The sequence below is a fragment of the Amblyomma americanum genome, chromosome 8 (assembly GCF_052857255.1).
Source record: "Amblyomma americanum isolate KBUSLIRL-KWMA chromosome 8, ASM5285725v1, whole genome shotgun sequence".
Lineage (NCBI taxonomy): Eukaryota > Metazoa > Arthropoda > Arachnida > Ixodida > Ixodidae > Amblyomma > Amblyomma americanum.
The window spans coordinates 29223399-29251345 of record NC_135504.1 but is presented as its reverse complement, the minus strand read 5'-3'; the positions used below and the strand labels follow the sequence as shown (position 1 = coordinate 29251345).

General features: G+C 49.2%; 1 protein-coding gene across 1 annotated transcript; it reads right to left on the bottom strand.

Annotated features, from left to right (window-relative positions):
- Positions 1 to 27947, bottom strand: LOC144102257 (protein argonaute-2-like). The gene is made up of 6 exons (XM_077635561.1): positions 27896 to 27947; positions 15490 to 15626; positions 7962 to 9995; positions 3496 to 3723; positions 2197 to 2549; positions 1 to 118 (listed from the first exon to the last, which is right to left on the bottom strand). The coding sequence occupies exons 1-5, from the start codon at positions 27945 to 27947 to the stop codon at positions 2235 to 2237; spliced, it is 2766 nt and encodes a 921-aa protein (XP_077491687.1). The 3' UTR covers positions 1 to 118; positions 2197 to 2234.

The window sequence follows — 27947 nt, the reverse complement described above, 5'->3', positions numbered from 1 at the left end:
TTTTATTACAACTTAAAATATTTCAAGGCACACAAACAACAACCAACAACGTTGGCGCCCGCACTCTTCGTACAGCCCATGAAACAACAAAACCAAAGAAATCCTTCGCCTAGGGGGCCTGCAAGAAAAGAAAAGGTGCGATTAGTGACGGCTTGGCTGACTTACGCTAACCTGGAAATTGTTCCGTCGAATTTGAATCAAAGGCAGCCCGAGCCTCTTACAACGAACACCACCTATTAATAACTGCTCATGCCATGTTCGCGGAGCTACAATTGAAACATACTGATCATGCATTTTTTGCAAGAAAATAATGACCTTTTTCATATTTTCCGATTGTTTGCGTTTGTTTCAGATCGCAAGGAACGGCTTTAGATCTCTATATTCATCACATTGGTGCCTATAGAGAGTGCTGCAAAACGGAGACAAGTGAAACATACAGGGGTCTCACAGAAAGGCCTCCGACATCCATGCTTCCGCTCGAAAATGCCAATGTCGTCTAAATAGGCAAATAGAAAACAACTCACCGCTATGAATTGAAGTCTCACCATAATGCACTATTCATGCAGTAAACACTGTCAGCACCTTTATAGGATATACTGCGCTTCACCATTTAATATCTTGTAGCGTTACTTGTCCATGCTCCTCAGCCCAAATTAACTGCCCATTTATGACTTGATCATATTTAATGCTTTTATTAATTCTTTTACTTCTATAGAGACATTTTCCGCGCTTCTCTCTTTGCGACTTTGACGCCCCAATTCCATTCCCCATGCAAAGTATACTGTAAACAGAAAGGATTAAAAAGGGAGTAAGAAAGGAGAGTAATCTGTCCTGTGCGCTATAGCTAGGGCAGCATACTCTCTTTTTTACTCCCATATAGGCATTTATTTGTGTTTAGAGTGTAGAATGCCATCTAAAATCTATGGTTTAAATTAAAGGGCTTCCCCTCTCTCTATCGCAAAGGGACACCCGCAGGGCTTGACAACTATCTGACGGCTATGCAGTTGAACGCCGCGAAGGCTACAGTTTACTAAGCTGGATTGCATTTTTGTGCAGCTACGAAGTGCTGTCAAGCAGCACAAATCCAGTTAAATTTAGTTCAGGTTCTTCGCTGCTTTCCCTATATACAGCAGCATATATGAGCATAGCAAGCCGGGGACCAGGCAGCGAGAAAAGAAAGAAAATATCGCCGGACAGTGGTCAATACCCTTTTGTCAGGACTAGACAAACAAAAAAAGCATATTAGTCGCATTTACATTTTACGCAAAATATTGGTTGTGCGCTCATAGAAGATGCACAGATGAACTAATCGCAATTAAACAAGCACGTGAAAGTCAAACAACACAGGGCAGGCGCTGTGCGTTCATGTCCCTGTTCAGTGGCGCCTCTGTGATGTGTAGCTTAGAATGAACCATAATTGAACAACCTTAAATTTCGGTCACAAAATTTGCATCAAATTCTCTAGTTTTTAATTTCGTCTGGTGGTAAACTTCTTGTTTAGGTAACACAAAAACAATTTACAACCGACAATTTTTTTTCTTCGAGGAGGAATTCCAAGCAGCGGCCCTGAATGTGGGCGGAGTAGCACTTGACAGTTAAGTCGTCTCTCATTACAACAAAACGCATTAAAAAAATGTTCCTATACGGCATTCGTGAAGCGGCGATCTTTATCGTCCATCCCATGCATACCGCTTCACCTGCGCCTTGAACACACGACAGTGCAACGCCAAGAGGGACGGGAGAAGATGTCCACTGCGTGAAACGCATATCTTGTCCTCTGCGTGTTGCGCAGATCTCCAACATTCTTGGACAAATATTTTGAAAATTGTGAAACTGAGATACTGGTATAGAAATGTTTAAGGTCCATTCTTCCGATATCTGGAAAAACCTTCCTTTTACGTTGTTTCCATCGCTCGCATCGAGCAGTTATGACTGTAATAGAAAACCAATGAGGAACGCTTTGGACTGTAGCAAAAACGTTAATAACAAAAAAATGCAAGCCTGCAGGCGGGAGGTTGGGGATATATTGATCGTTGTAGTAGAATCTTACAATATATGAGGAACAATGCGCTCATAATACCCTCCCTATAACGCATGTAACACCCTCCCTGCAAAGGCCCTTAAACGCTTTCCCTTTGGAAGAGGCTTTTTTCAGAACTGTTGGGTATGACGTCAGTGGTACGCCTCCAGGCTCACCGTAACCGGAATGCAGGGGCAGCGGAGAACCTCCTCCATTATACGAAGTACATGGAGGCCTGCAGTTCCTGCAGCACCTTGACGGCCTCCACGTATTGGGCAGTGGTCAACACTGCGTCTCCGCCGCCCTCAGGCGGCTCCCTGACAACACCAGACGTCTCCAGCTTGCTGGCGATGTGCTGTTTGGCGCGGAAGGCGGCCAGGTGCGCGTAGTACACAGGGGCCGGGATGCTCACGCTCCTTGCACACCGGGAGTATGTGTGGCACAGGTAGAAGCTGACCTTCTGCAGGTCGTCCGCGCTGAACTTGGAGTCATCCCACACGATATAGTAGTGGGCCGGCCGGCTGGTGCCCTGCGGGAGCGCCGAGTGGTACATTTATTCACATGCGAGAGTTCCAAGGGCCATGTCATGTTGTGTCGCGTCGTGTCCTGGTATGTGGTGGTGCGGTGTGGTCCTGCTTGTGGTGCGATGTGATGTGGCGTGGTGTTTGCGGTTTAAATGCGCCATTACGTACAAAGGACAGTGTTTAAACGCAATATACAAACACCAGCAGAGCCCATGAGCACAACTTGCGCTTGCCCTGCTCCTAATGCGGCATGCACAACATGTTTCTGGCTTTATCTGCCCTTAGATGCCCTCGCGCCACTAAATACAGTGAATAGCTATTATTTCCTGGCTGGCTGTCATCAGTGCATTGGTCGGTCATCGTCATCTATGTCGCTGTCCCGACATCGGGACAGCATAAAAAACGAGGCATACAAGACGACACGACTATTTAAACAAAAAATCAATTTTGACCGTTTTGTGAGACTTCAAAGCCGCTTCCTGCTTTAACGTTCGAGCTAAACATCAAGCGCTTCTCTTTTCACCCAACCTTATGCATTCATTGTCTCAGTAGACGCCACCTCGAGAATAAAAACCAATGACCACATTCACATGACAGCATCACTCTGCACTGGCCCTAGAGGGCCCCCATGCGCAACTTCCGTACCGCTTCCCGAAAGTCGAACATGACGTCACAGTCACACACAGCGCTCCTGGTGGCCTCAACGTAAAGCGGAAAGCTTCCGTCACAGTCTCGCGCGTAGGTGATCTCGAAGGCCATGCTTCCGTTTCCTCAAGATGTGGAAGGCCTACACCGCAGGCGCTCCTGGAATTTGTAGCGCACTAAAGACGCGACGCGACTGTGGCGACGCCGGCGCCCGGACTATTTCCTCCGCAAATTCATAAACGAAAACACCGCCGACCATTTGTTCCCACTGACAATCGCAACAAGGGCTGAGAAGAGGACGCCTACCTGGATGCCGAAGTGGCTGCAGAGGAAGAAGTCGAAGTCCAGCGGGTGCGTGACCACCGAGTCTACGGTCGTGCCTGGTGGGACGTTGCGACACTTGCCCACGCCGTCGCGGTCGTTGGCGGGCATGAACCTCGTGTGATGCCGCTTCTGGACCACGATGAACGTCAGCGCTGGCTCGTAGGTCTCGTTTGGAGACAGTTCCTTGCACGCTAGCCGGATGGCGCTCACCTGCGAGATTTGAGAGCCGAAACAAAAATGTCGGTCAAGGCTGAAAGGCCATTCGAATCATCACGATATCTACCTAGTTTAGAATGTAAACCAAACAATTTGGACGTTCATGAGCTTTGCTGTCGTACCTTATACAATTGTCGTTTAACAAAATGTGTGCGGCGAAGAGCAGCGTTTTTTTAGCAATGCTATTATCGGTTGTACTCTGGTTAAACGAGCCGTTTAAGCTACCGTTCAGTTCAACGGAAGTGCAGCTTTTCCAACTGACGCTGAAATGAATAACAGTCGGCTGCAGTTATTCGGCATACTCCGCTAAATTGAGTTCACGCGGTCAACATTCTGGATCACGTGATCGGTTTGTACATAACTCTGGGCATTGACTCCCTAGTTGACATCACTGAACTAAAATTTCTGTGCAAGCATGGTGTTTGAGTATGCCTAAAGTGAACAAGCACACAGAGCTAAGAAAATTCAGTACAGGAACGTCAGGCTTCACAGCTCAGCCGTTGTTTTCCTTGTGCCACTTCGCGGTATTTTTTTTTTCTGGCTACACTAATCCGAATATAGTTGGATACACTCAAGAATGAAGCCGCTTTTCTCCGTAAAAGGACCCCCTTCCAGTCAATGGCTTCGGCTTATTATCACGAACCCTCAAGGCTGGCAATGCGGTGAGCGCCGTGACAGTGACAATAGTCTTCCCTGTAAGGGGGGAGACTAACCCCTTTCATCTACAACTCCCTACGTGGTTACCCAAGCAGGCTCATGAGAATTGGTCTACGCCATTGGCTGCAAGATAGTCCATTCAGGGGGAAAAGCCGCTCGGTTCTTGGGTTGTATCCGACTATAATGGAAGTTGTAGTTGTACTTATATTAGCCAGGATAGCAAGATGTGGCAGCCGGAAATGCCGCCGACTTGGCCGACTCAGCGGGTCAGTAGACTGGTCCAACTGCGTATCTCTACTGAGCTGAGATCTCAACAGCAGGTGGCGCTTCCTTTTATTACCCGTGCCACACGCGCACTAGAAATAACCGCAGATATTTGTAACCTTAAGTTTGCCTATGCCATTATTTTCGGAGCTGGCGCTACACGTCCAGATTTAACGACATTATCATTTATTGGCAGATTTATTGACATTACAGATTCGCGACTAAGCAGAGGAGATTACAATCCAATAAATGACGAAATTCGAATGTTTTCTGATAATATTCTGACACCCACTTTTCAATATAGGTCAGAAGAAGATAACCGTGGGTTCAATTTAGAGACAAGCTCGCCGAAATAGTAGCCAAACATGTCCCGCTTATCACGCTATCAAATCATAAACCTAACCCTTGCTTTACATGAAAGCATCAACGCATTACAAATAAGAAAAAAATGGTTGTACAAAAATACAAAGCACGAATGTTCGCCCTGCGCGTGGGTAAATATAAAACCAACCTAAAGCTGTTTTGTCCTGGCCTTTGTGACGACAAAAAGCCCTTACTGCGCTACTTAAGAACAATAAAAGCAAGTCCTTCAAGACAATACGTCCGAACAGTGTCAGTAATGATATATCAATGCATGACGTTCACAGCACCCCCTACTTCGATGCCGAATGTCCTAAAGCATTTAACTCGTTTTTCGCATATATTTTCACCCAAGAAGATAATCCTAACATCTCGTATGTACCTGATTTTGGTTACCCGTACATGGCACCGGTTGACATTACACTGTATGGCTTAGTACACCTGATAAATAACCAAGTACCCTCTTTTTCTGGTGTTGATGAAATCAATTCAAAATACTAAAGAAATGCCATTTCTGTCTCCAGCATCATCTTCCTTCATATCTTTAAGCAGACAGTATCTACAGGTGAGGTTTCCACCGATTGGAAAATAGGAAATGTTGTACCGGTTTTCAAAAGTGGCAACAAACACTCGCACGAAAACTGCCCACTTGCACCTTTTTGGACTTTGCCAAAGCATTTTATCGGGTAGAACATTGCCGACAAATATCTAAGCTTTATGCACTTAAATTAAATTATTTAACTCTGTCATGGGCCCGTAGTTTTCTTTCTAATCGCCAGCAGTTCACCGTTAACAATTATTATTTCCTGTTTCCGATGTTACATCGGGCGTGGCGCAAGGAAGCCTCCTCGGTCCATTACTATTCTTAATTTACATTAATGACCTGCCAGCAACAATCTCATCTTAGATACACATATTTGCTGACGACTGCATTAATTATTGGCCAATAAAATTTACTAATGGCCACCTTGAACATTAAAGTGACCTCGATTGCATAAAAGACTGGTGTAAAACGTGTCTAATGACTTTAAGCATATCTAAGTGTAAGATAATTACTTTTAGCCGAAAATCAGTCACTTCGAATTTTCCATACCACAATAATAACGATACTTTGGCTCGGACTACGCAGTATAAGCATCTAGGCGTCCATATTTCACCAAACTTTTTAGGGCTGAACACACAACCACCACTTTCGCCAATGCTTCCCGGTCACTAGTTTTCTTTCGCCGTAACCTGCAATGCACTACCCTCACGTGCATAAACAAGCCTACATTACTTTTGTAGCACCGCAGCTAGAGTACGCTTCATCCATCTGGTCACCTCATCAGAAATATCTAATAAGTTGGAAGCTGTCCAGAATCGGGCTTGTCGTCTCATTTCGCAAAATTAGTTATCAGTCCAGTGCAACCAAACTGAAGATCAAACTTTCGCTCCATGCATCCCTTGCAAATTCATCGCGAGACTGCCCTTTTATCTATCTTTCACAAATATGTCCATGCCACTGATTCACCGCCAGCACATCTACAACGTCCCTCCTACTTATAACATTGATTACATAATAACTACAGCTATGCCGCATTTATGGCATATATGGCATTTATGGCATGTATGGCATTTATGGCATTTATGGCGCGTGCCATTCGTCTCTGGAACGATCTTCCGGACTGCATCGCCCTGCAGGGTAATCATGGCACCTTTTCCAAACATCTACCCAAACACTTCGTTGATAACGGTTAGCACTTCATTTATATACTCAGGATTCGTTTAACTTCGTTTTTAGCAGCTTGAAACTATTGCCTCTTTGGTTCCGTGGATGCACAGCTTTGCTTATTTATACCTTATATGTTTTCTTTGGCTTTTGTATAACTCTTCCTGCATTTCCCCTGTTTTTGTAACTTGACGCAGAGTTGTTTTTTTACTTTTATCCCTTTTTATGAATTGCGATATCTTATCTGAACTCACCTGTTTTTTTGTGTGTTTTGCTGTACATTTACTATGATTTTTGGATTTCTAACCTATTTTTCACTACCTTCTGTATCCCCCATTACACAATGCCTCTCCGGAGGCATAAAATATCTCTATATAAGTAAATAAATACTTAATCACGGTGAAGATACCGCCTTTTAAGGCAGTAAAAAAACCCTGAATATAAACTGTGTTAATGACCAATATCCCAGCAATGCTATTCAGATATAATATAAAAATTAATTTGAAAAATAGGCCACTGTTCTTGCTTGACAATAGTGTAAAAGTAGAACTCGTGTGTCAGCTCAAATGATAACAGTACATATGAATTGCTGGTTAAAATAGTGTTCTTTCTGAATAAACCATTATCCTCTGGATAATAACTTCACACAAAAAAAAATGTTTTCCTGTATGCGGAATGGGGAAAAGAGTATACAGTGCTCGGGCGAATGAGTTGTGGCGAACTCAGAAGGTCGCAAAAGCCAGTTAGTCTGTCTAATGTCATTAAATACGAGTGCGTGGCACCGCGCCAATTGCGTTAAAAATTGATTTAATAAGTAATTAATGACATAAAACTTGACCGTGTGGCACGGGTATAACACCTCGAGCTGTCGTTCAGTTCAACGGACGGTCAACTGCACAGCAGTTATAATCACCCGTGTGTAAGAAGGGTGAGAGGCAGAGCGGATACGTACAAAACCGCGCCATAGGCCTCAGTCTTGGATGTTTACCACCTTTTGAAGAGAAACGATCAAGCTGAGGTCAACTAACGCCGAGAAGACGTCTCCAGAAATGAATATCTTGGATGTCCTGAAATTATATCCCTGTGGAGATCAATTCGGTGTCGTTACGTATATGCACAGCTAGTCCCCTTCTCAAAAGACAAAGGTTATCCAATGACACTAGTGACATTGAATGCGGGAAAAACTGTCTTAACAAGATGAGCGTTTAGTGGGGACTGTATTGTAGTAGGTGCAGTTGCTTACCTCATGGTTACGGACTTCCAAGAACTGCCCCTCGCTCACTCCGTCCCTGTAGAAGACGATCCGCTCGGGCTTCTGCCTGGTGGCGCGGTAGAAAGCCAGTAGCAATTCTTTGATCATGTCCTTCAGGTCTCTGATGATTTCCACACGCGCCTTAGCCTCGGAGTCTTCAATCTGTACCCGAATGGTGGCGTGAAACTTGGACGGTACACGGTCTAGGCTTCCGACGCACGCGGCGATGGATGGCCTGACCTTGTCTCCAGGCGATGGGTGCGACACGTCTGCTCCGATGACGATCACGGGCCTATGGAACAGCTTCGGCTTCTCCTGCATCAGGAGACTATTGTTGATACCGCCCATCTTGGCGTTGATCTTCTGGCACAGGTTTTGGATGAGCGCTGCGTTGCACTTTTGGACCACGTTGTTGTCCAAGATGCATTGTGTGCGCAGGGACAGCTCAGTCTCTGCCACCTGCTTGATCTCAGCGTAGTTCGTGTCTTTTGTTATCACAGCCACAACCATCTCCAACTGCGGGTGCTGCTGGCGCTGCTCCGTGAGAACGGTCCGCATGGGCTTGCGGTTTGTGTCAAACGTGATGACCGCAAGCGGCTGCGCAATGCGCATGCCCAGTTCTTTGCCGATGCGGATCAGCATCCTGACGAAGTTTTCCAGGGAATCCTTGTGCGCGATGCGGCTCACGTTGAGAACAATCCACTTTGTCATGGACATCGCCTCGTAGAAGCGCTGCCCTCGGAGATCCCACGTACCGTCGCGCGGCTTGCACATGGTGTTGTTCTCAAAAACCAGAGATGGCGGGTCGAGCACTCTGCCCACAACCTGAGTGGGTTCAGTGTTGATCTTGACGCCGAACTCTCGTAGGTACTTCTCCGAGCTGCTGACCATGTCGCGCACAGACTGACGAATCTCCTGGAAACGCTTGGCTGGCGGCTGGGCCGTGCGCTTGATCATCTCGGCGGTCTGACTCTCGTCGAGCTTCTTCCGACAGTGCTGGCCTTCGGCCAGCTCGCACATCTCCAGAGGAATGTAGACCGGATGCGTCGGGCTACCACTCTGCACGCAAGGGAAGTTCGGGTACGACAAGCGTCTGTAGCGGCTCTGGAAGTAGTCTGCGACGGAGATCTGACTACCTTCTGATTCAAAATAGATTTCCTTCGCAGGTTCTCTCGTGATCTTGACCACTTTGTACTTGCGCGGGTACGGAAGGTGCGTCACTTTGACACGGAGTCCCTTGAGCTCCCTATTCAGGCGCACGTACTGGTTCTCGCGCAATGACCGGAAGTCCGCGGGCGTCAACACACGACGGCTGTCGCTTAAGAACCTGCACATGAAGTCGACCAGTGGAAGCGACTCGTAGAATGCTGTTGCTGACATGTCGACGTTAAGCATGGGCTTCCATTGGGCGGGTCGAACACTCGTGTAGTAGCCAAACCACACCTCCCGGCCTCCTCCGAGGTCATTGTGCTCGTTGGGTCCAGGCGGTCTGAAGAACGAGCGCCCAACCGGTGCAAGGTTGATCGAGGGGCTGTGCCTCAAGACGATGTCGATGGCCTGGAGGACTTCCTGCGGCACAGTTTGTACGCGCTTTTGGAAGACACCATGCAAGGCGTCCAGGTTCACTGTGGCCGCGTACTGGATCTTGATTATAAACTTCTGGGATCTTTGGTCTTCCTCAAGGTCGACTGTGAATGTGCGCTCGCGGAAGTTGAGCTGGCGGCGCGTGTACAGGTTCTTGCGGCCATCGAAAGCCGGGATGCAGTTGGCCAGGTCTTGCCGGTACTTCTTTACTAGGAGCTCAATGACAATCCTGTTGATCTTCGTGCTGAGACATCGGTACTTTTTCTGCTCAGGAACCTTGGTCTCCTGGGCAGTCTCAGAGGAGATCTCGACGTCATAGTGGTAGACGCTGCCAGACGGTATCTCAATGCTGAAGTGGTTGGCAAGAAGTTGTATGGTCCGGCCCAGCTGGCCGTGGGCGGGCCGCCGCGGGAAGTGAGAGGGCAGAATTCGCTCGAGCTCCTGCGCCGTGATTGGTGGCAATTAGAGCAGAGCATGAACAATTAAGGATGCACGCACTGTCTCGTGTGTTGAGCGTCACATAACTTTGACCGAATGGCTTCGATCTACACTACACTGCAGGACCGGTTCCGGTGAGTCTTAATGAAAAAAGCCTCCTGCACCCCGTGCGTTGTAGCGAGCCCATTAAAGGACGGCGCTTGATCATTGATATGCTCCAGTGAGAATGTTTTAAATGTTTCGTGCAAGCGAAGCTATCTGCAGTCAATATCTAAGTTTCAGCGTATTCGAGACTTCCTATATCTTTTCATCACTCTTTTCATGCTCACAGGTCGGCGCTCTTCAGCCAGCCCTACCCAATCGGCCCCACCGCCGGCTGCCGACGAGTTCGGTAATTCACCCCTGTAGAATGGGGTCGGGGGGGGGGGGGGGGAGCTTCCTGAACCGCCGAAGAGACGCTTATTACTCGCAGTGGCCATAGCAGCTGCCTTACTTTTGAATCTAACCGACAGACAAATCTGAAAAAAAAATACGCAGCAGCGCGAGGCGTAGAAATGCGCGTGCGTGAAAAAGTCGCTGAAAAGAGCTCGCCAACCTTCGCTCGGGATTGTGGCTTCTGTGCTCAATGTAGAAATATATGGTTCAGGTGTTTATGACGAGAGAACATAGTGGTTGAGCTAGGTTATATACACGGCTGGTCAAAAGTCTCCGGGCCACAGGGCTTGCTTCTTTTGAGCAGTATATCATGGCATTTAAGACGCGAATAAAGCTATCAAGGTTCGCAGAGAACAAAAGCCTCTTCCGCCCTCAATGGATATTTTGAGTATTTGAGGGTGTCATGTCTGCCTGATTATACAGCTCAAAAACAGTCCCTGTGGCCTGGGAACTTTTGACCGACCCTGTACTTTCCTCACAATATATTTCAGATCCCTGTGCTATCTTGCGCACATATGACATGGACGATCGGGACGATTGCAAAATCAAGGAACCGCACTGCGTGGTCGGTGTGTTCATCAAAATCGAGACAGTAATTACTAGTTTTTTCCCTGCCTTAACTTATTTATTCAGGGAACCAAGGCCATGGTGGCGCAAGAGCTGTAGAAGCATTTCTTGCAAGGATTATAAACCACTCAAAGTTAAACTGTGGGCGGTTTTGAATGTTTTTAGACGTGGCATTATGTTCCACTACGCATCACATTTTTTAAGTCCTTTCTCTGCGCCTCAGAAACCGTTTTTCAAAATCCTCAGTAGAAGCCCTTTAAAACAGCAAAATCAAAGAACGCCGAAACTAAAACTGGGTTTCCCTTAAAGTGTGACATCGAGACAGAAGCTTGTCGTCATGCATACTGTCACAGAACCTCTCGGCGCATTGACTGAATAAACTGGAGACCATAAGCGACCGACCACTGTTTGTGTGAAGTGACCATAGACAGAGGTCTTATTTTTTTTCTTGAGCAAACTCCAAGAAAATATCGAGGGGCATGCAGCTGGTGACGTCACAGTACAATGTCTCCCACAGAAATCTTCCCTATTTCTGAGGAAGGAAGGCGACACGCTGAAGCTGGTGAACAGCCTAGTCATCAGCAGAATAACTTACTTCCATATCACAGCATGCTGAAAAGTGAAGAAAATCAGGCAGAGGTCCTAATCAAAGGAGCCTACAAGACAGCTTTGGGCTTACCCAGAAACACGTCGAACGACAAGCTGGCAGAACTGGGGCTGCAAAACACGTTCGACGAGTTAAGCAGGGCACAAGTCATGTCAGAGATACAAAGGCTAAGGAACTCGGCAACAGGGAGGAAGCTCCTACGGAGGTTGAACTATAAGGGGGTCCACGACATAGAGGATAGATCGGCAGACATCCCAGACGAAATACGTCGAACCTACCAGGTTAGCCCTATACCCAGGAATATGGATCCAAATCTACACGCAGCCAGAAGACAGGCAAGAGCTGCATATGTAGAGACGAAGATAGCCACACAAGATCAGGTAGTCTACACTAACGCCACTCTGTACCCGTGGACACGTAGCCAAAACGTTAAGAAAACGGTATCGGTTGTCACAACAAAGGAGGTTTGCCTCATCAGCGGCGCATCCACGAGAGATGGGACGATAATTAAAGCAGAGGAGATAGCCGTAGCTCTAGCGGCAGCCCAGGCTTATCGCACCAACAAATCTCTCACAATCACAACAGATTCCCAAGAAGCGTGCAGACGCTACATGGTAGGAAGAATCAACAAGAAAACACTAAGAATTCTCTTGAAAACGCAGCGAACCAACGAAAAGATCAACATAGGATCTACTGGATGCCGGGACACGCCGGAATCGAAAGCAATCTGAAGGAGGACAAGCTAGCTCGCGAGCTGACTATCCGAGCTGGTGCGTCAAATGCCTTGGACGGCCCGGAGATGACGGCAGAGCTCACGTACGCAGCTATCCTCAACCTCATCAAAGGCAGAAGACGCAAATACCCCCGCCACATCCTCTGCTAGCACAACATGAAGCGACATGTTGGAGAAGACTCCAAACAGGAGGCTTCCACAACGTTCCCATTGCACATAAGATGTATCCGGAGCAGTATAGGGATGCATGTCCGTGGTGCGGGGCAACCCCCACGCTGTATATCACACGGGAATGCATACACAATGTAGCTTTCCGAGGTAATAAAGAGCGAAATGTGGAGCAGTGGGAACCGGCTAACCAGCAGCCAGCTCAAGGTCCAAAGAGACCTAGTGAGCCACGCATGCCGGATGGCCAGGTACAGTGGTGCCTTGGACTAGGAGCGCCAACCACGCTCAACCTGGAAGACATCGGCAATCTTCGAGCAAGCAGCAAGACTCCTTTATTACAGCAATAAAGTTTATTCACTCACTCACACACTCGTCGCGATTGGGGCGACAAAATTAGAAAAATTTAATCGTCATGAAACAAAACCGGCGCCCGGCGGCGAAGCTCGGCAAAAGGAACTACCGTGGAAATTTCGGCATTCGTGGAGGTCAGAAGGACGCGCCAGCCGCTCATTAACAGCGAAAGATGAGCAACATACAGGACTCTTTCTTTGAAAAGAGAATGTGCAGAAGCATAATTTATAAGAATAAACAGCTACGGTCCAAGGAAACATCAGTTTGCCAGAGTGGATGTTTGGACTCGACGATGGCTCATTTAGCTTGGAGTAAAAGCTTATTTAACGAGTGACTGAAAAAGACAATACACTCACCGCGATGGCTCAGTGGTTAGAACGCTCGGCTGCTGATCCGGTTTCCCAGGTTCAAACCCGACCGCACCGGCTGCGGTTCTTTGGAGAGAGAATACGCTAAGGCGCCCGTTTGCTGTTCGTTTCCAGTACACGTTAAAAATCCCCAGGCGGTCAAAATTGTCCCGTAGCCCTCCACTACGGCACTACTTCACTTCTTTCACCCCCCTTTGTCCCTTCCCTTATGACGGATTGCGGATATCCACCGATATGTGAGACAGGTACTGCGCCATTTCCTCCCCCCCCACCCCCGGAAAAATTTAATGTGGATGAGCCCGATAATAATTAATAATAATAATTGGTTTTGGGGGAAAGAATGCGCAGTATGTCTCACATATCGTTGGACACCTGAAACGCGCCGTAATGGAAGAGATAAAGGAGGGAGTGAAAGAAGCAAGGAAGAAAGAGGTGATGTAGTGGAGGGCTCCGGAATAATTTCGACCACCAGGGTACACCCGCCCCGGTGGCTCAGTGGTTAGGGCGCTCGACTACTGATCCGGAGTTCCCGGGTTCGAACCCGACCGCGGCGGCTGCGTTTTTATGGAGGAAAAACGCTAAGGCGCCCGTGTGCTGTGCGATGTCAGTGCACGTTAAAGATCCCCAGGTGGTCGAAATTATTCCGGAGCCCTCCACTACGGCACCTCTTCTTCCTTTCTTCTTTCACTCCCTCCTTTATCCCTTCCCTTACGGCGTGGTTCAGGTGTCCAAAGATATATGAGACAGATACTGCGCCATTTCCTTTCCCCCAAAACCAATAATTAATAACACCAGGGTACCTTTAACCTGCACTGACATCGCACAGCACACGGGAGCCTTAGCGTGTTGCCTCCATAAAAACGCAGCCGTCGCGGTTGGGTTCGAACTCGGGATCTCCGGATCAGTAGCCGAGCGCTCTAACTACTGAGCAGCCGCGGCGGGTTGGATCAGCCCAGCTAATCCAGAATATACAAAGCGAAAGCGATATTGAGCTCTCCACTGACCCACGGAGTCGGTTGTGCGCCTTTACATTCGTGAAAAAACGGTATTTGCCAAGTTGTCAAAGCCAATGAACTATGAACGCCGTCGGCTCACTTGTTTTGTTTACTTTTTGAGGGAAGGAAATGGCACAGTAATCATCTCACATATCTCGGTGGACACTCTAACCGCGCCGACAAGGAAGGCATAAAGGAGGGAGGCAAAGAGGAATGCGAAAACCATATTGAAAGTTGGATTTTGAGGAAAGGCGCGGCGGTGCGCAGCAGCGGAACACTTGTGGCTCGGTGCTGCCAGTGGCGCATGCGCAGTAGTGGGTAGAGAGCGAGAGAGAAAAATGGGCCGTGTGTCATCACTGCTCCTCGTGCATGCGCAGCACGGCTCTCCAGGAATCATGCGAAACTGCGCATACTGCGGCCAGAAAAGCTTTCGCTTTATAAACAAACATTTCATACGCTGGCAACACAACACTCGGCCGCCGGCGTATAAGTACTGAACCCAAAGGCTAAACCTGACGACGCACCAATTGCTTGAGCCACCCTTTATCTAGGCCACGACTGAGGCCCTGAACCTCACAGAAGAAACTGTGACTATTGAAAATTGATTTTCAGGGAAAGGAAATGGTGCGGTATCTTTCTCACATATTGGCGGACACATGAAACGCGCCATAAGGGAAGAGAAAAAGGAGGGCGTGAAAGAGGAAAGGAAGAAAGAGATGCTGTAGTGGAGGGCTCCGGAATAATTTCAGTCACCTGGGGAGCTTTAATGTACACTGACATCGCACCGCACAGGGGTGCCTTTGCGCTTCGCCTCCACCGAAATGAAGCTGCGCGGTCGGATTCGAACCACTCATTTATATGCGGTTGTTACGTCGCAAACTTAAAACTTATAACCTAACTTATAAACTTATAAACGAAGCGGTTTATAACGAAACTAATATAACGAAGAAATTATGATTGCACGTGGAAGCTCGGCCAACAGGGACTATAACGAAGCTACAGTTATAACGAAGTAATTGCCGGAAACCTTCAACTTCGTTGTAAAGAGGTTCAACTTTATTTGGACCGCTGGCATAACTAGCTGCACAGCATGGTTTATAACGATATAATGGAAATAACGAAGGAATTAAGATCCCCCTCGGGAGCTCCTTCAACACTGCATATAATGAAGCAAAAGCCGGGAACGAACTTTCAGCTTCGTTATAACGAGGTTAAACGAGCTACATGGCATGGCTCAAGATGAAGCCCTTTCCGTGAAACAGTACGCACGCACCTTGATCCTGACATCGTCGCCCGGAGTGGCCTGGTCGCCAGCTTCGGAGGTTTGCTGTGTCACCGCAACGGGCGGCGTGCATGGTGGCGACGGTGGTAGGGCAGCTGCTGACGGCTGACTGCCACTCACGGCGGCTGCTGCGGATGCAGGCCGGGGGTTGCTGGCAGCTACGTTGGCGGAACCCGCGGCGGCGGCGGCCCCGTAGCTGGGACGGGAGGCGCTGGGCTGAGCGCTGGGCTCCGCGGCCGTGGTCGGGCCGCCGCTGACGGCGTGCGGCTGCGGGCTGGCCGCGGCGCCCTGCTGGAGTGCTTGCGCGAACGAAACCCGCGAGGGACCGGCGGGCGACGGAGCAGGAGGGGTGGCTTGGTTGCCCCCGCTGGCCGAAGGCACTGCTGCGAGCCGAAAATGCCCATTTAACGTCGGCTCTATATATCGGCTGTGTTTGCGATCATAGCGATCGTTACGACACGCATATATACACTGCCGAAAGCAGAAGACTGGACAGCCGTCGCCGGAGCTCCGTTGGTAGAGCACCGGACGCGAAATTCAGAGGTCGTGGGTTTCGGATCCCACCGGCGGCATGTGGTTGCTTTTCTTCTGCTTTCTAATGAAATATCTTTAAAAAGGTTCGCATCCTAATGGTGGTTTAAAGTCGCAAAGAGACTATTTAAAAAGTCATTGCCCTATTAAGCCTCCACTGATGAACACCACAAATTATTTAAGATAGCATCCCCTAAGTTTCTTGGTTTCGGTGACTGTTGGCTTCCGTCATGTCATAACGGGCACCTCTTGTCCCTTCCCTCGTCTGCTTAACGGGAAAAGACAGCTGGTATAGAGTACTTAGTCGATGGTTTGATCGAATGCCGTTTGGTCAGGTCAGCACAGAGGTCAGCAGAATCAGTCTTCGGTTTACTGACCATGTTAAAGTGCGCAGCTGACTGCAATTAACATATTTGACATGGTCATTGACCGAAAATGCAGTATAGAGTGGTCGAGAGCATATGTCGCAACAGCCGTCCCAACTCAGACAGCTGTGCAAGCCGATAGTGGCATGCACCGTGACTAAACCAGACCAAACCCGCAGCGACCCCAAACAGCGTCGTAAACCCTTTGCACTGAAGAACTGAGTGCTCGGCCCTAGCTGGCGCACATGGTCTTAATTTTCACACAAACGTGATCAGCCCTCCCCCACAGCAACAAAGAAGCGATAAGCCCCGCCGTATTCAATAAATTTGCGACACACGCGCAAGCTTTCCCTATAGTTCGCTATTTGAGAAGAAAAAAAAACAATTTTCTATTTAACTTGGCTAACGCTGGTATTCTGCGAAAAGCAAGGATGCTTGATGAGTGTCTCAGGCTCGTCCATGACAGCGCCTGCATGGACAGCCGTTCCTATAGCATATACCCACAGGCCCAGGTGGCTTAGACGCACTATCACTGGGGCTTAGACCCCCATCGAATGTTTTTAAGCTCAAAGGTGAACCCAAATCTCACCCAATGTCAAAGGCCAAAGATCAGATGTCAACTAAAGGTCATGGGTCAAGGTCAGGGGTCAAGAGTTTGACCCGTATCTGTACCACGTACGGTCATGCACGGCTAAAGTGGTTGGGCTGAAGGCCGTTCAAGGCTATTCTCCGGCCTATGGGACGACTCCTTTACCAATCGTGGTGAAGCTTTTCGCTTCGTATTACACTGCAGTGACTTCTTTCATTTCATTCCTTTTAGAGCGCAGCTCGCCCGTTCCTGAGTTCCGCGTCGTACCCGGTGTAACATGCTAGCCGACAGGTGACGTGTTACGGAGTGTGACAGGTGACGTGTTGGCAGGGAGCAGCAGAGCGAAGCGCCACCTGCCATCGCGAGAGGAATGGACAGCCGGAAGGCAGCTGCTACGGGACGATTCCGGAGAGTGGTTAGCAACATAACACGACACCTGCCAAGCGGTAGCAGGCGGCATGCGAAGAGCTGCGCTCAACTTTCGGATTACCGTCTGTCGCAATCGGCCTTGAATTTTTTTTTTCATTTATATATCGGGCGTAAGGAATGCACGTTTCTTGCCGCAGATAACGCTTGCTGTCATGGAGAATGTCAGCACATGCTGGTTGCGGGAAACGCGCTTCTCCAATTCCTTTCCTCAAAATCGACGGAGTCCAGAACATTGTCAGCGCCAATGCCAATGATCACAATGAACGCGGCGGTGGCGGCTGACTGACGTCATAGCTGTCACGTGGTCTCTTCTTGGTTCAAGGTCAAACTCTCGTACACGGCGAAGCAGCTACGCAGGGTAGTAGTAAAGCCTTCGCTTCACGGGAAGGGGACGATGAAGTGGCTGCCTGGCCCTAATGAGCAATGATGTAGGGGCTCTCGCATATGTGGCGAGGGCTGCTTGCCACTGGGGGTACCTGTTGCTAAACCGTCGTCATCGCTTCAGATGACGCGGCTGTTGAGACGCGCGTCCTTTCTTCCAATCTTTAATCTCACATCTCTTTTAACTCTCCTACTGTCTGCCCGTGGAAGCAATTGTGGATCAGCAGGAACCAGTGGGCGGGCCTGTTAACTTTTCATTATTCCCTCAGTCGAAACAACAACAGCAATATCGTGCCACTCATCGCGCCACACAGCGGGACGCCAAGCTGTCAATCCGGCTTGATTTCACACGGCAGCCCCATAGAGTGCACACTCTAACCTTGAAACAAAAGACACGCAGTCGCGATAAATAGCGATCACAATCCGGAGAAAGAGACATTTGCTGAAAATAAAAAAATTGATTTTTGAGGAAAGTAAATGACGAAATAACCATCTCACATATCTCGGTTTACACCTGAACGACGCCGGAAGGGAAGGGATAGAAGGAGGGAGTGAAAGAAGAAATGAAGAAAGAGGTGCCGTAGTGGAGGTCTCCGAAATAATTTTGACCACCTGGGGATATTTTAACCTGCACTGACATCGCACAGCAGACTTGCGCCTTTGCGTTTCGCCTCCATCGAAACGCGGCCGCCGCGGTCGGGTTCGAACCCGGGTACTCCAGATCAGTAGCCGAGCGCCCTCACCACTGAGCCACCGCGGCGGGTAATGCGAGCCCAAGCAGAAAATTCGGCGGAAACAGAGTAAGGACGCTGAAACACGATGCCCTAAAGACGCGGGTTCGATCTCGGCCGCGGCGGTCGAATTTCGATGGAGGCGCAATTCAAGAGGCCCGTGTTCTGTGCGATGTCAGCGCACGTTAAAGAACCCCAGGTGGTCGAAATTTCCGGAGCCCTTCACTACGGCGTCCCTCATAGCCTAAGTCTCTTTGGGACGTTAAACCCAAATAAACCATAAAGGAATCGTAAATGCGCTGAGGAGATTGTTGTGCGGAGCTGCAGAGGGATTGCTGTGCACCAAGAAGAACGGGCTAAAACGAGACAGCAGCGCTCGGAAACGTGCCGTGGATCAAGGCACTGACCAAGCGGAAGAGCGTTCCACAGCACCCGCCCCGTGTCAGGTCAACAGCATGGCCGGAACACAAAAGCGAACGAGCGACGCGTGCAGCAGCGCGTGCTCGAGGAGCGGCGAGACGAACAGTGCGCGTGCGCAAGGCGAACGTTCGGCAAGGCATTCACGGCTAGAACGCGCCGCCGGTCACAAAGGCGCGGCTCGGCTGGACGTCCTTTTGTTGGTCCTCTCAGAAAAAAAAAATACAAAGAAACACGACGTGAACCGAAGCGACGCGATCCTTTGTATTGTGTTAGGCGTTTCGGTTAGGTATTTCACATAACCTGTTAGCACTGGCGTTCGTAGCATCTCTGGAATTTGGTAATTTTGTTCATTCTGCGTACATTCTATCGTACAGCAATGCTATACCGCTATAGATCACATATTCCCGAGGCTGCAGCATTAATGCAAAACGTTGGTTGTGCTAACAAGAGATACTAATATTAATGATATCGAAAGAGTGCATTGTCCACAACGCAGGTTGGAGCTTGAGCAAGCTGAAGGCTTTGCCATTTAACTAAGCGTGCGGGCTTTGTTCGAACAAAGCAAGGCTCTTCACAGCCCGACGGCAGCGCGCCCAACGCCGGCGTTGCATATGGCGATACTGTACGAAGAACAAGGACGGGAGACGCGCAAAGGGTCGCGCAAGCCCGAAGCTCGAGCGACGTACGCAGTCCAAAGGCCACTTCACATACAAGTGAAAACGCCAGCGATTTCTGCCGCCGCGGCGCACAAAGCCGTTTCAAGCCGTCGCGGCGCGTCGAACGGCCAGAGCGAAGAGGTTCCATAAATGTGCAAATTCTTCGCTGCAACCCGCCGCTCTATCGCTCTGCTCGCTCATTTGCTTGCACGTGAACCAACCTTAACGCGATTAGAAGGCTGCCGAGGCCGCTTCGGCTCAACCGAACCAGGTATTTTTTTTTCTCTCAAGTCACGGTCAATCACGCTCACATAAAACGATGGTGCACACTAGCGAAAACAAACGGGTAACCAAGCTCGTGCATTTCGTTCAGCCTTCTCGCAAAAATTTAATGCTTTAGAACACAATCATCCTAGCCCACGAGGTTAGGCCTAAAGCGACCAGCAAGTGACGCCAGATGAACAAAGGGATCGAGCACCGAAACGAGACTGCGGCGGAGGCCACAGAACCGAAAGGAAATTCGCTACGCACCTGGAGGTCCAGCAGCTGAGTCGTTTTTCGTCTTGTCTTTGCGCTTTCCTTTCCCCATTTAGATAGCGGGCCACGACCACAAATGGCAATCACCGAAACGGACGTCTTGACTGCCTGTCGAGCCCCTAGAGAAAGGCAAAATGGCTGCGCTGTTTCTCCTTTATAGTGGCCTTTTCCGCTCTGCGATTGGCTCATATGCGACGCCACGAGCTGCACGTGTTCCGCCGTCATTGGCTACGCTTGGAGACGTCGTGCGCGTGCCGGCGCTTCTGCCTCCAAGAACGCATAAAGAAAAAAAAACTGTATGGAACCAAAGGGAATTGCCGTACGATAACGCTTTACCACTGCTCCTTATGGGAACCCAAGGTCCCGGCGCGTCTCGAACACGCGCGCTGTGGAAGTCGAAGACAACAAGTGGAGGGTGACTCCGCTTCGAAACCCAATTATTCCTAGAAGCTACTTTGCTGAGAGGGTCTAGTTCGCAAAATACAGAGGCGCATACCAAGGTCACGGACGTACAAAGTGAGAAAAAGTTACGAGCGCTGTTAGCATTCATTTCCCATTTTGTGCAAGTCCGTGGTTTCAGCTCAGAGATCAACATGACTGAGCCACCGGAATGCGGCAAATAAAAAAACTGTAGCGATTTGTCAACATTTCTGACTTTTATTTTTGTCTCTATGTATTTGTTAATGCATCCGTTTAATTGATTTTATTCCCACGTGCTAGCGTGGTTAAGTCTCGGAGTAAGGAGTGTGTTACACTGCACACATGTGAGGCGACCGTCTGAAAAATTGCTTTTGTGGAAACGAAATGGCGCAGTATCTGTCTCACATATCCGCAGACCCCTGAACCGTGCCGTAAGGGAAGGGATAAAGCAGGGACTAAGAGAATGAAGGAAGAAAGAGGTGCCGTAGTGGAGGGCTCCGGAATAACTTGGACCACCTGGGGATCTCTAACGTGCTCTGACATCGCACAGCACACGGGCGCCAATCTCAGAGTTTGTCCTCTCGTTGCAGTGGCCATTGCTCTGGAAGGAGGCCCCGATGCACGCGGTTGACCAGACACAACCTTAGCACTCGCTCGGTAAAGAGAAGCCGCCACACTTTGACGTCTCCCTGAGTGGAGGCGACAAAAACAAACTCAAATCGGCGATGCCAGCCCAGGCTTAGCTCAGTCGGCATAACTAATACGCGTCTCGCTGCCGATCTCCGACGCCGGCCTTTGCTGGTATTGTAAGATTGTCGCAGACATCCATGTCCGAGGATATACATTCTCTAAGCTATCCATGTTGTTGCGATTACAGGACGATACAGGAAAGTGCACGGGCCTGCCGACAGGCTCCAGCTATGCCTAACCACTGCCGCGTGCAAACAAAGGGCAGTTCGAAGAGGTGTGAGGGAAACTACTGAAAGGAAAATGGTGCGCTGCATCAACTGCGTCCCCAGAAGCGACGACGGCTGTCTCAGCAAAAGATCCTCCTTTTCATCCCTGCTCTAACCATGCCCGACGCAGCTGTATCCTATAGGACATTTGGAACACTGCAGTGCAGCGTTGCTATCTATTGTATCGGCGGCCCTTGGATTGTCACGCTGCTCAATCGAGTAACTCTGTTTATTTCAGACACCTCAGGGGCCGTTTATATCACAAAAACGCCCGGGTGCTGTGCAACATGCGTGCTCGTAAAGAACGCCAAGCGGTCGAAATTACTGCGTAGCGCTCTATTACGCTGCCTCTTTAGCACTGCATTTGTTTTCACTTCCTTTTTCGTCTATTAATTTACAGCGCGGACAAGCCAAAGCTTTTCCTTTGCCAGCCTACGCTAACTCTGCTGACACCGTGCCTGTTCGGAATAGTGTATGGTTACGCAGCCACAGAAGGAAAAATCTCGGAGGCACCGTTTGCCAGGGCCAAGTGTCACGTTATCGCTCACGGACACGTGGATATTACTTTGTCTGCAGCGTTTCGGTTATGCCATGCACATTGAGCCGACAGCAACACCGTTTCCGCAAGGAATAGCCCCCCCCCCCCCCCAGTCTACAGCGTAAAACACCCACCACACCTGCGGTCAAAACAAAAACCAAAATGGGACAGCGTGGCATTCGAAGCTAGGGACGTTGCGTAGAATTGAATCTGAGCAGTGTCGCAGCAACTGCGAGTCATTCGAAGAAACGCACAGGTGAAAATGGCTTACTGTTGGTTTAACCAACCGGGGGACGGGAGACCTCTCTGGAGCGGGCGCCCCACCGAGACGCCTCGCTCGCACGCGGAGATTACAAACTTTTATCGCGGGCTAAGTTGCACGTATCCCGCCCCTCACCCCGACGTGGACAGGGCGCAAGCCACGACATTCAGACGCCTACTAACAAAGGCCATTCTTAGCCCCTACCTAATATATTTAATCACCAACGGCAAATATGACCCTGCATGCCCGTACTCTGGTGACGGGACACATGCGACCCAAAACCATATATTATGGGAATGCGCTAGCAAACCCGGTCCGACGACAATCCTGCCTGCTCCCTCGGCGGAGGAATGGGACAAGCTGTTGCCCACTTCAAGGAAAACAACGCAGCTGGCCCTCATCACGCTAGCTCAAGAGGTAGCCCCCGGCTGGCGGCGACCCTGGGCTCACCCCAGCCCTAACTAATCCCTTCCATTTTGTGGCAATAAAGTTGTAACCACCACCTTATTGTAGCAGAACGCTACGCCGGTACCAACGCTTCTATTTTCGAATGGACGCTGGATTCAAAGCGCGTTGTTCCACCGAGAAGTGACACGATTACTTCGCCGTTTCCTTTCTTCAAAACCAATTTTTCGTAGCGGCATAGGGTCTCACCACTTTCCGAACTACACGACAATCGAACGAACAGGAGCCGTCTGGAAGGGTGTTGCGGCAGCACAATTAATGCTGCGGCAACGGAGTGAGTTCCACCATCATGCTGTTGTTGTTGTTGTTGTTGTTGTTGTTGTTGTTGTTGTTGTTGTTGTTGTTGTTGTTGTTGTTGTTGTTGTTGTTGTTGTTGTTGTTGTTGTTGTTGTTGTTGTTGTTGTTGTTGTTGTTGTTGTTGTTGTTGTTGTTGTTGTTGTTGTTGTTGTTGTTGTTGTTGTTGTTGTTGTTGTTGTCTGAAAGATGATGGCACATACCCACGGTGGGGGATTGGCCAGAGTTTGGTGCAGATCCAAACATGGAAGTTCTAATCCAAGTGAATCTTAAACGGCTTGTCAATTAAGAAGATTATGAATGAAAAGGAAATCCTTAACATGAAGAAATCGAATTGAAAATCATGGAAACAAGCAGTGCGAGTAGAATTGCTGAATTTTGAGGTTTGATAAGAAAGCAAATAATCTTGAGAGAGAAGAAAAGGTAACGAGAGGTTAACAAAAAAATCTCCCGGTTGCAATGATATACTTGTGGAGTATCTGACAAACCTGCCAAATGCCATGCCCTTTGACGGTTGCACCGAATGAGAGGAGGACGGGAAGAGTAAACGGCAGATCTAATTGAGCGAGAGGATTTACCAAAAACTGAATTCTCTGCCGTGCAAACCTCCGGCAGTAGAGGATGAAATGATTTATTGATTCAACGTCCCCGCATGACGCACACAGATTCGACGGCGTGAACCCCATACGGCATAAATATAGATTAAGGCGAGGAATCCTACAACCCAGCAGCCTCATAGAAAACTCACATTGTCTTGATGCGCAGTAACGTATATTCCATGCGAATTTCAAATGTTCGAAATCCGCTGTACCAAGGATGAGCTCATGGCTCAGGTAATGGTGAATTTGGAAACGTTCATAACCGGACGTGGTCAGAAGTGTGAGGTTTTGAACGCCCTGGGCAACAGGGTCATTGATGGCGGATTTCGCTAAGAAATCGGCCATAGAATTTGAAGAAATGCCACAGTGTCCTGGGATCCACTGAAAACGTACCTCTAGGACATGACGAGGTACAAAGTATAGTAGGGACCGGTACAGAAGAGTAGTTTGCGAGCTTTCTAGTGCAGCCAAGAGTGAGCATCGTGTAGCGTTCCTAACATCAAAATTAAAGCAAGAGACCTCCTGCGGCAATGGAGTTCCACCATAATCTATAGTTCCTAACTATCAAAAATAAGAAAACGTCCCGTGGCGCTTCCTTGATGTGGTGGTGAAAAGCCTTTATTTAATGAAAGAGGTGAGGCTCTTTAAAGAGCCCCGCAATGGGTGGAGTCCTTATTCCGGGACCTCATTGGTCGAAGCCGCCAGCTTAGCCCTCTTGACCAAAGCCTTTTGGGACTGAAGGTCCGAACAGCCAAGCAGGGTCACCTCCCATTCTTCTCTGGTAGGGTTGGGGTGGGGGGAGAGAGCTGAGTCGCGCTGGCAAGCCCAAACCATGTGGTAGGTGTCAGCCAACTCCCCACAGTGTTTGCACCTGCCAGTGAACGCGGGATCGAAGTGTTTTAGTACTGCCGGGCACAGCATTGTGTTCGTGAATAATCGGAGTAGAACGCGTTCGTTTGCTTTCCCCAGTCCCTTTGCTGGGGCCGAGTAGAGGCGATGCCTATCCTTATAATAGGATGTGATAGCTTTGAAGGAGAGTAAGTAGCTACCTTCTGTTCCAGGTGCTCAGGAGCCAATCGGAACGCCCGGTGAATGAGTGCTCGGGCCGCCGCGACTGCAGCTTCGTTTCCTGCTAGGCCCTGATGGCCCGGAGTCCAAACCAGGCAGCGGGGTGTAGGATCGGTATCCCGGCTGCAGTTCCTTAGTATTCGTTCAGCTAGTGGAGTTATCCAGCCAGCCTCATAATTGCGACATGCCGAACGCGAGTCTGTTATTATCTGTTTGGATTTTGAATCAGAAGCAGCTAGGGCGATGGCAACCTCTTCAGCTTGTGTTGTGCCTGGGGCTCGAAAGGAAAGCCCATCCACCTGTATTTCTTGATGTATGACCGCGGCCGTGTACCACCCCCCGTGGGTAGGCCCAGCTACATCTACGTAAAAGACACCATGTTTGTTGCCATAGTGGTGCGCTGAGGCTTCCGCCCTAGCGTGACGACGACCACTATGATCCTCCTTGTCCATCTTAGTGGGGAGGGGTCGAACTCTGACGGCGCGTCTCCAGAGTTCGGGCACTCGGACCAGCTCCTGAATGTGAAAAGCATGTTGGATGTGAAGGCGGGCTAGCAAGTGCCGACCCGACTTCGTCTGGGCTAGCCTCGTGTATTGATTTGTGAGATGGGCTTCCTTGAGTTCCTGAAAAGTGTTCACCACTCCCAATGCAAGAAGTCTCGCATTGGAGCTGGACACGGGAAGGTCAAGTGCCCTCTTCATCATTTTTCGGAGTATTACCTCAACTTTGTCTTGGTCGTGTTTCCGCAAGGGTAGATAAGGGACCGAATAGAGGATTCGGCTGATTACGAAAGCATGGGCCAGCCGCACGGCATCCCTGCTTCGCAAACCCCCTCTCTTGTTGGAGACGCGACGGACCATACGGCCTACTTGGTCTCCAACTTTGCGGAGTTTGTGCAATGTTGTGTCTACTCTTCTTTGGTTATGGATGAAGAGCCCGAGTATTCGAATCTCTTTGGCCTCGTGTATGGGGCCACTTGTTAAAGAGAGATGTATTTGGGTAGTGTCCTTAGGGGATGCCCTAAGGTGCACAAATTCAGACTTGTTGGGTGCGCATTCAAGACCACAGTGCCCTGCGTAGCGATCCACTACGTGAGCGGCTGTTTGCAGGCATTCCTCCATGCGCCCTAAGTTTCCCTCTGTGGCCCAGATCGTGATATCATCGGCATACAGCGCATGCCGTATGCCTTCGATACCATTCAACTTGTCTGGGAGATGGAGCATCGCCAAGTTAAAGAGTAGGGGGATAGCACCGCGCCTTGTGGTGTCCCCCGCGTACCCATTTGATACGGACCAAATTCTTCCTCTTGGATTGTGATTAGTGCGGCTCGATCGGTCAGGAAGTCTTTAATATAGTTGAAAGTGTTGCGGCCACAGTTGGTTTCATTGAGGTGTGTCAGTATGACACTGTGTTTGATGTTGTCGGAGGCTCCTTTCAAGTCCAAGGCCAGGACGACCTTGTCATTGTGTGGGTGTTCGACTGGTTGTATTATGTCTCTGTTGAGCTGGAGGAGTACGTCCTGTGCCGACTTATGGGGGCGAAAGCCGAACATAGTGTCTGGAAATGTGTTTCTTTGCTCCAAGTATTCGGAGAGCCTATCCCGCACCATGGTTTCCATCAGCTTGCCCACACACGAGGTGAGCGAGATAGGCCTCAAGTTGTCTGTGTTGATTTCCTTTCCCGCCTTGGGGATGAAGGTCACTAGGGCTGTTTTCCAATCAAGGGGGAGCGGGTTCTCGCCCTTCCATATAGTGTTGATGTAGTTCAGAAGGGCCTCATACGCCTGGTCAGGGAGACTGGCCAGCAGTTTAACTGTGACCTTGTCCCGTCCAGGCGCAGTGCCTCTCCTCATTTTGGTCAGGGCTGCCTTGAGATCAAATAATTGGAACGGTTGGTCCAACTCAGGATTATCTTTGCCTGCGTAAAGATACTCCTGACCGCGAGGGTCCTGTTTACAGCAGAGATACTTGTTTGAAGCTGCGTTGCAGTGGTCGGTAGCAGTATTTGCCCCAGCATCGCCTCTCTACCGAACACGAGGTAACGCCCGTGTGTTGTGCAATGTCAGTGCACGATAAAGATCCCCAAGTGGTCGAGATCATTCCGGAGCCCTCCACTAAGGGCTTTCTTTCATTATTTCTTCTTTCACTCCTTCCTTTATCCCTCCCCTTACGGCGCGGTTCCGGTGTCCAACGATATACGGGACAGATACTGCGACATTTCCTTTCCCCAGAAACCAATTATAATATATATTATTCTCTTTCTTCTTTCCCTCCCTCTTTTATTCCTTCCTTAACGGCGCGGTTCGGGTGTCCACCGAGATAGGTGAGACGGTTACTGCGCCATTTCCTTTCCTCAAAAACCAAACAAAACGAGCGAGCCGATGGAGTTCATACAGTTCATTGGCGTTGACAACTTTGCAAAGGCCGATCATTTTCACGAAACGAAAGGCGCACAACCGCCTCTGTGGGTCAGTAATAACAATAATAATAATAATAATAATAATAATAATAATAATAATAATAGTAATAATAATTGGTTTTGGGGCAAAGGAAATGGCGCAGTATCTGTCTCATATATCGTTGGACACCTGAACCGCCGTAAGGGAAGAGATAAAGGAGGGAGTGAAAGAAGAAAGGAATAAAGAGGTGCCGTAGTGGAGGGCTTCGGAATAATTTCGACCACCTGGGGATCTTTAACGTGCGCTGACATCGCACAGCACACAGGCGCCTTAGCGTTTTTCCTCCATAAAAACGCAGCCACCGCGGTCGGGTTCGAACCCGGGAACTCCGGATCAGTAGTCGAGCGTCCTAACCACTGAGCCACCGCGGCGGGTGGGCGCTAAACAAATACCCCTGTTATTCGTTGCGTATATAGCTTTACAGAGGCTCAACAAAGCAGGGAATGCCATATTTACCCGCCAACTAAACGTGTATCCAAGCACATTGAAAACGCCGAACCAGAGACAGCTTGGGTAACCGGATAACCGGTGTTCAGAGAAACATAGAGGGCATGCACAAACAGAGAAATAAGGAGAATAATGTGTGAAATAGGCCAAGCAAATTTTTGTCTTTTTATGCTCTGACTCGGATTTGCTTGGTTTTTGGTCGCTACATTTCCGCGCGTTTCACGAAGCGCCCGCGACTATATACGAGGCACTCATGAACGACAATGTTTCCAGGATGTAGATGTAGTCTGTTACAATGCGCAT

Excerpts from the sequence above, each read along its gene's own strand:
- LOC144102257 (XM_077635561.1), bottom strand. The coding sequence starts at position 27,947 with ATGCGCATTGTAACAGACTACATCTACATCCTGGAAACATTGTCGTTC. Across the intron at positions 9,996-15,489 it reads GCGACGATGTCAGGATCAAG|GAGCTCGAGCGAATTCTGCC; the intron begins GTGCGTGCGTAC and ends ATCACGGCGCAG. Across the intron at positions 2,550-3,495 it reads GCAGCCACTTCGGCATCCAG|GGCACCAGCCGGCCGGCCCA; the intron begins GTAGGCGTCCTC and ends GCGCTCCCGCAG.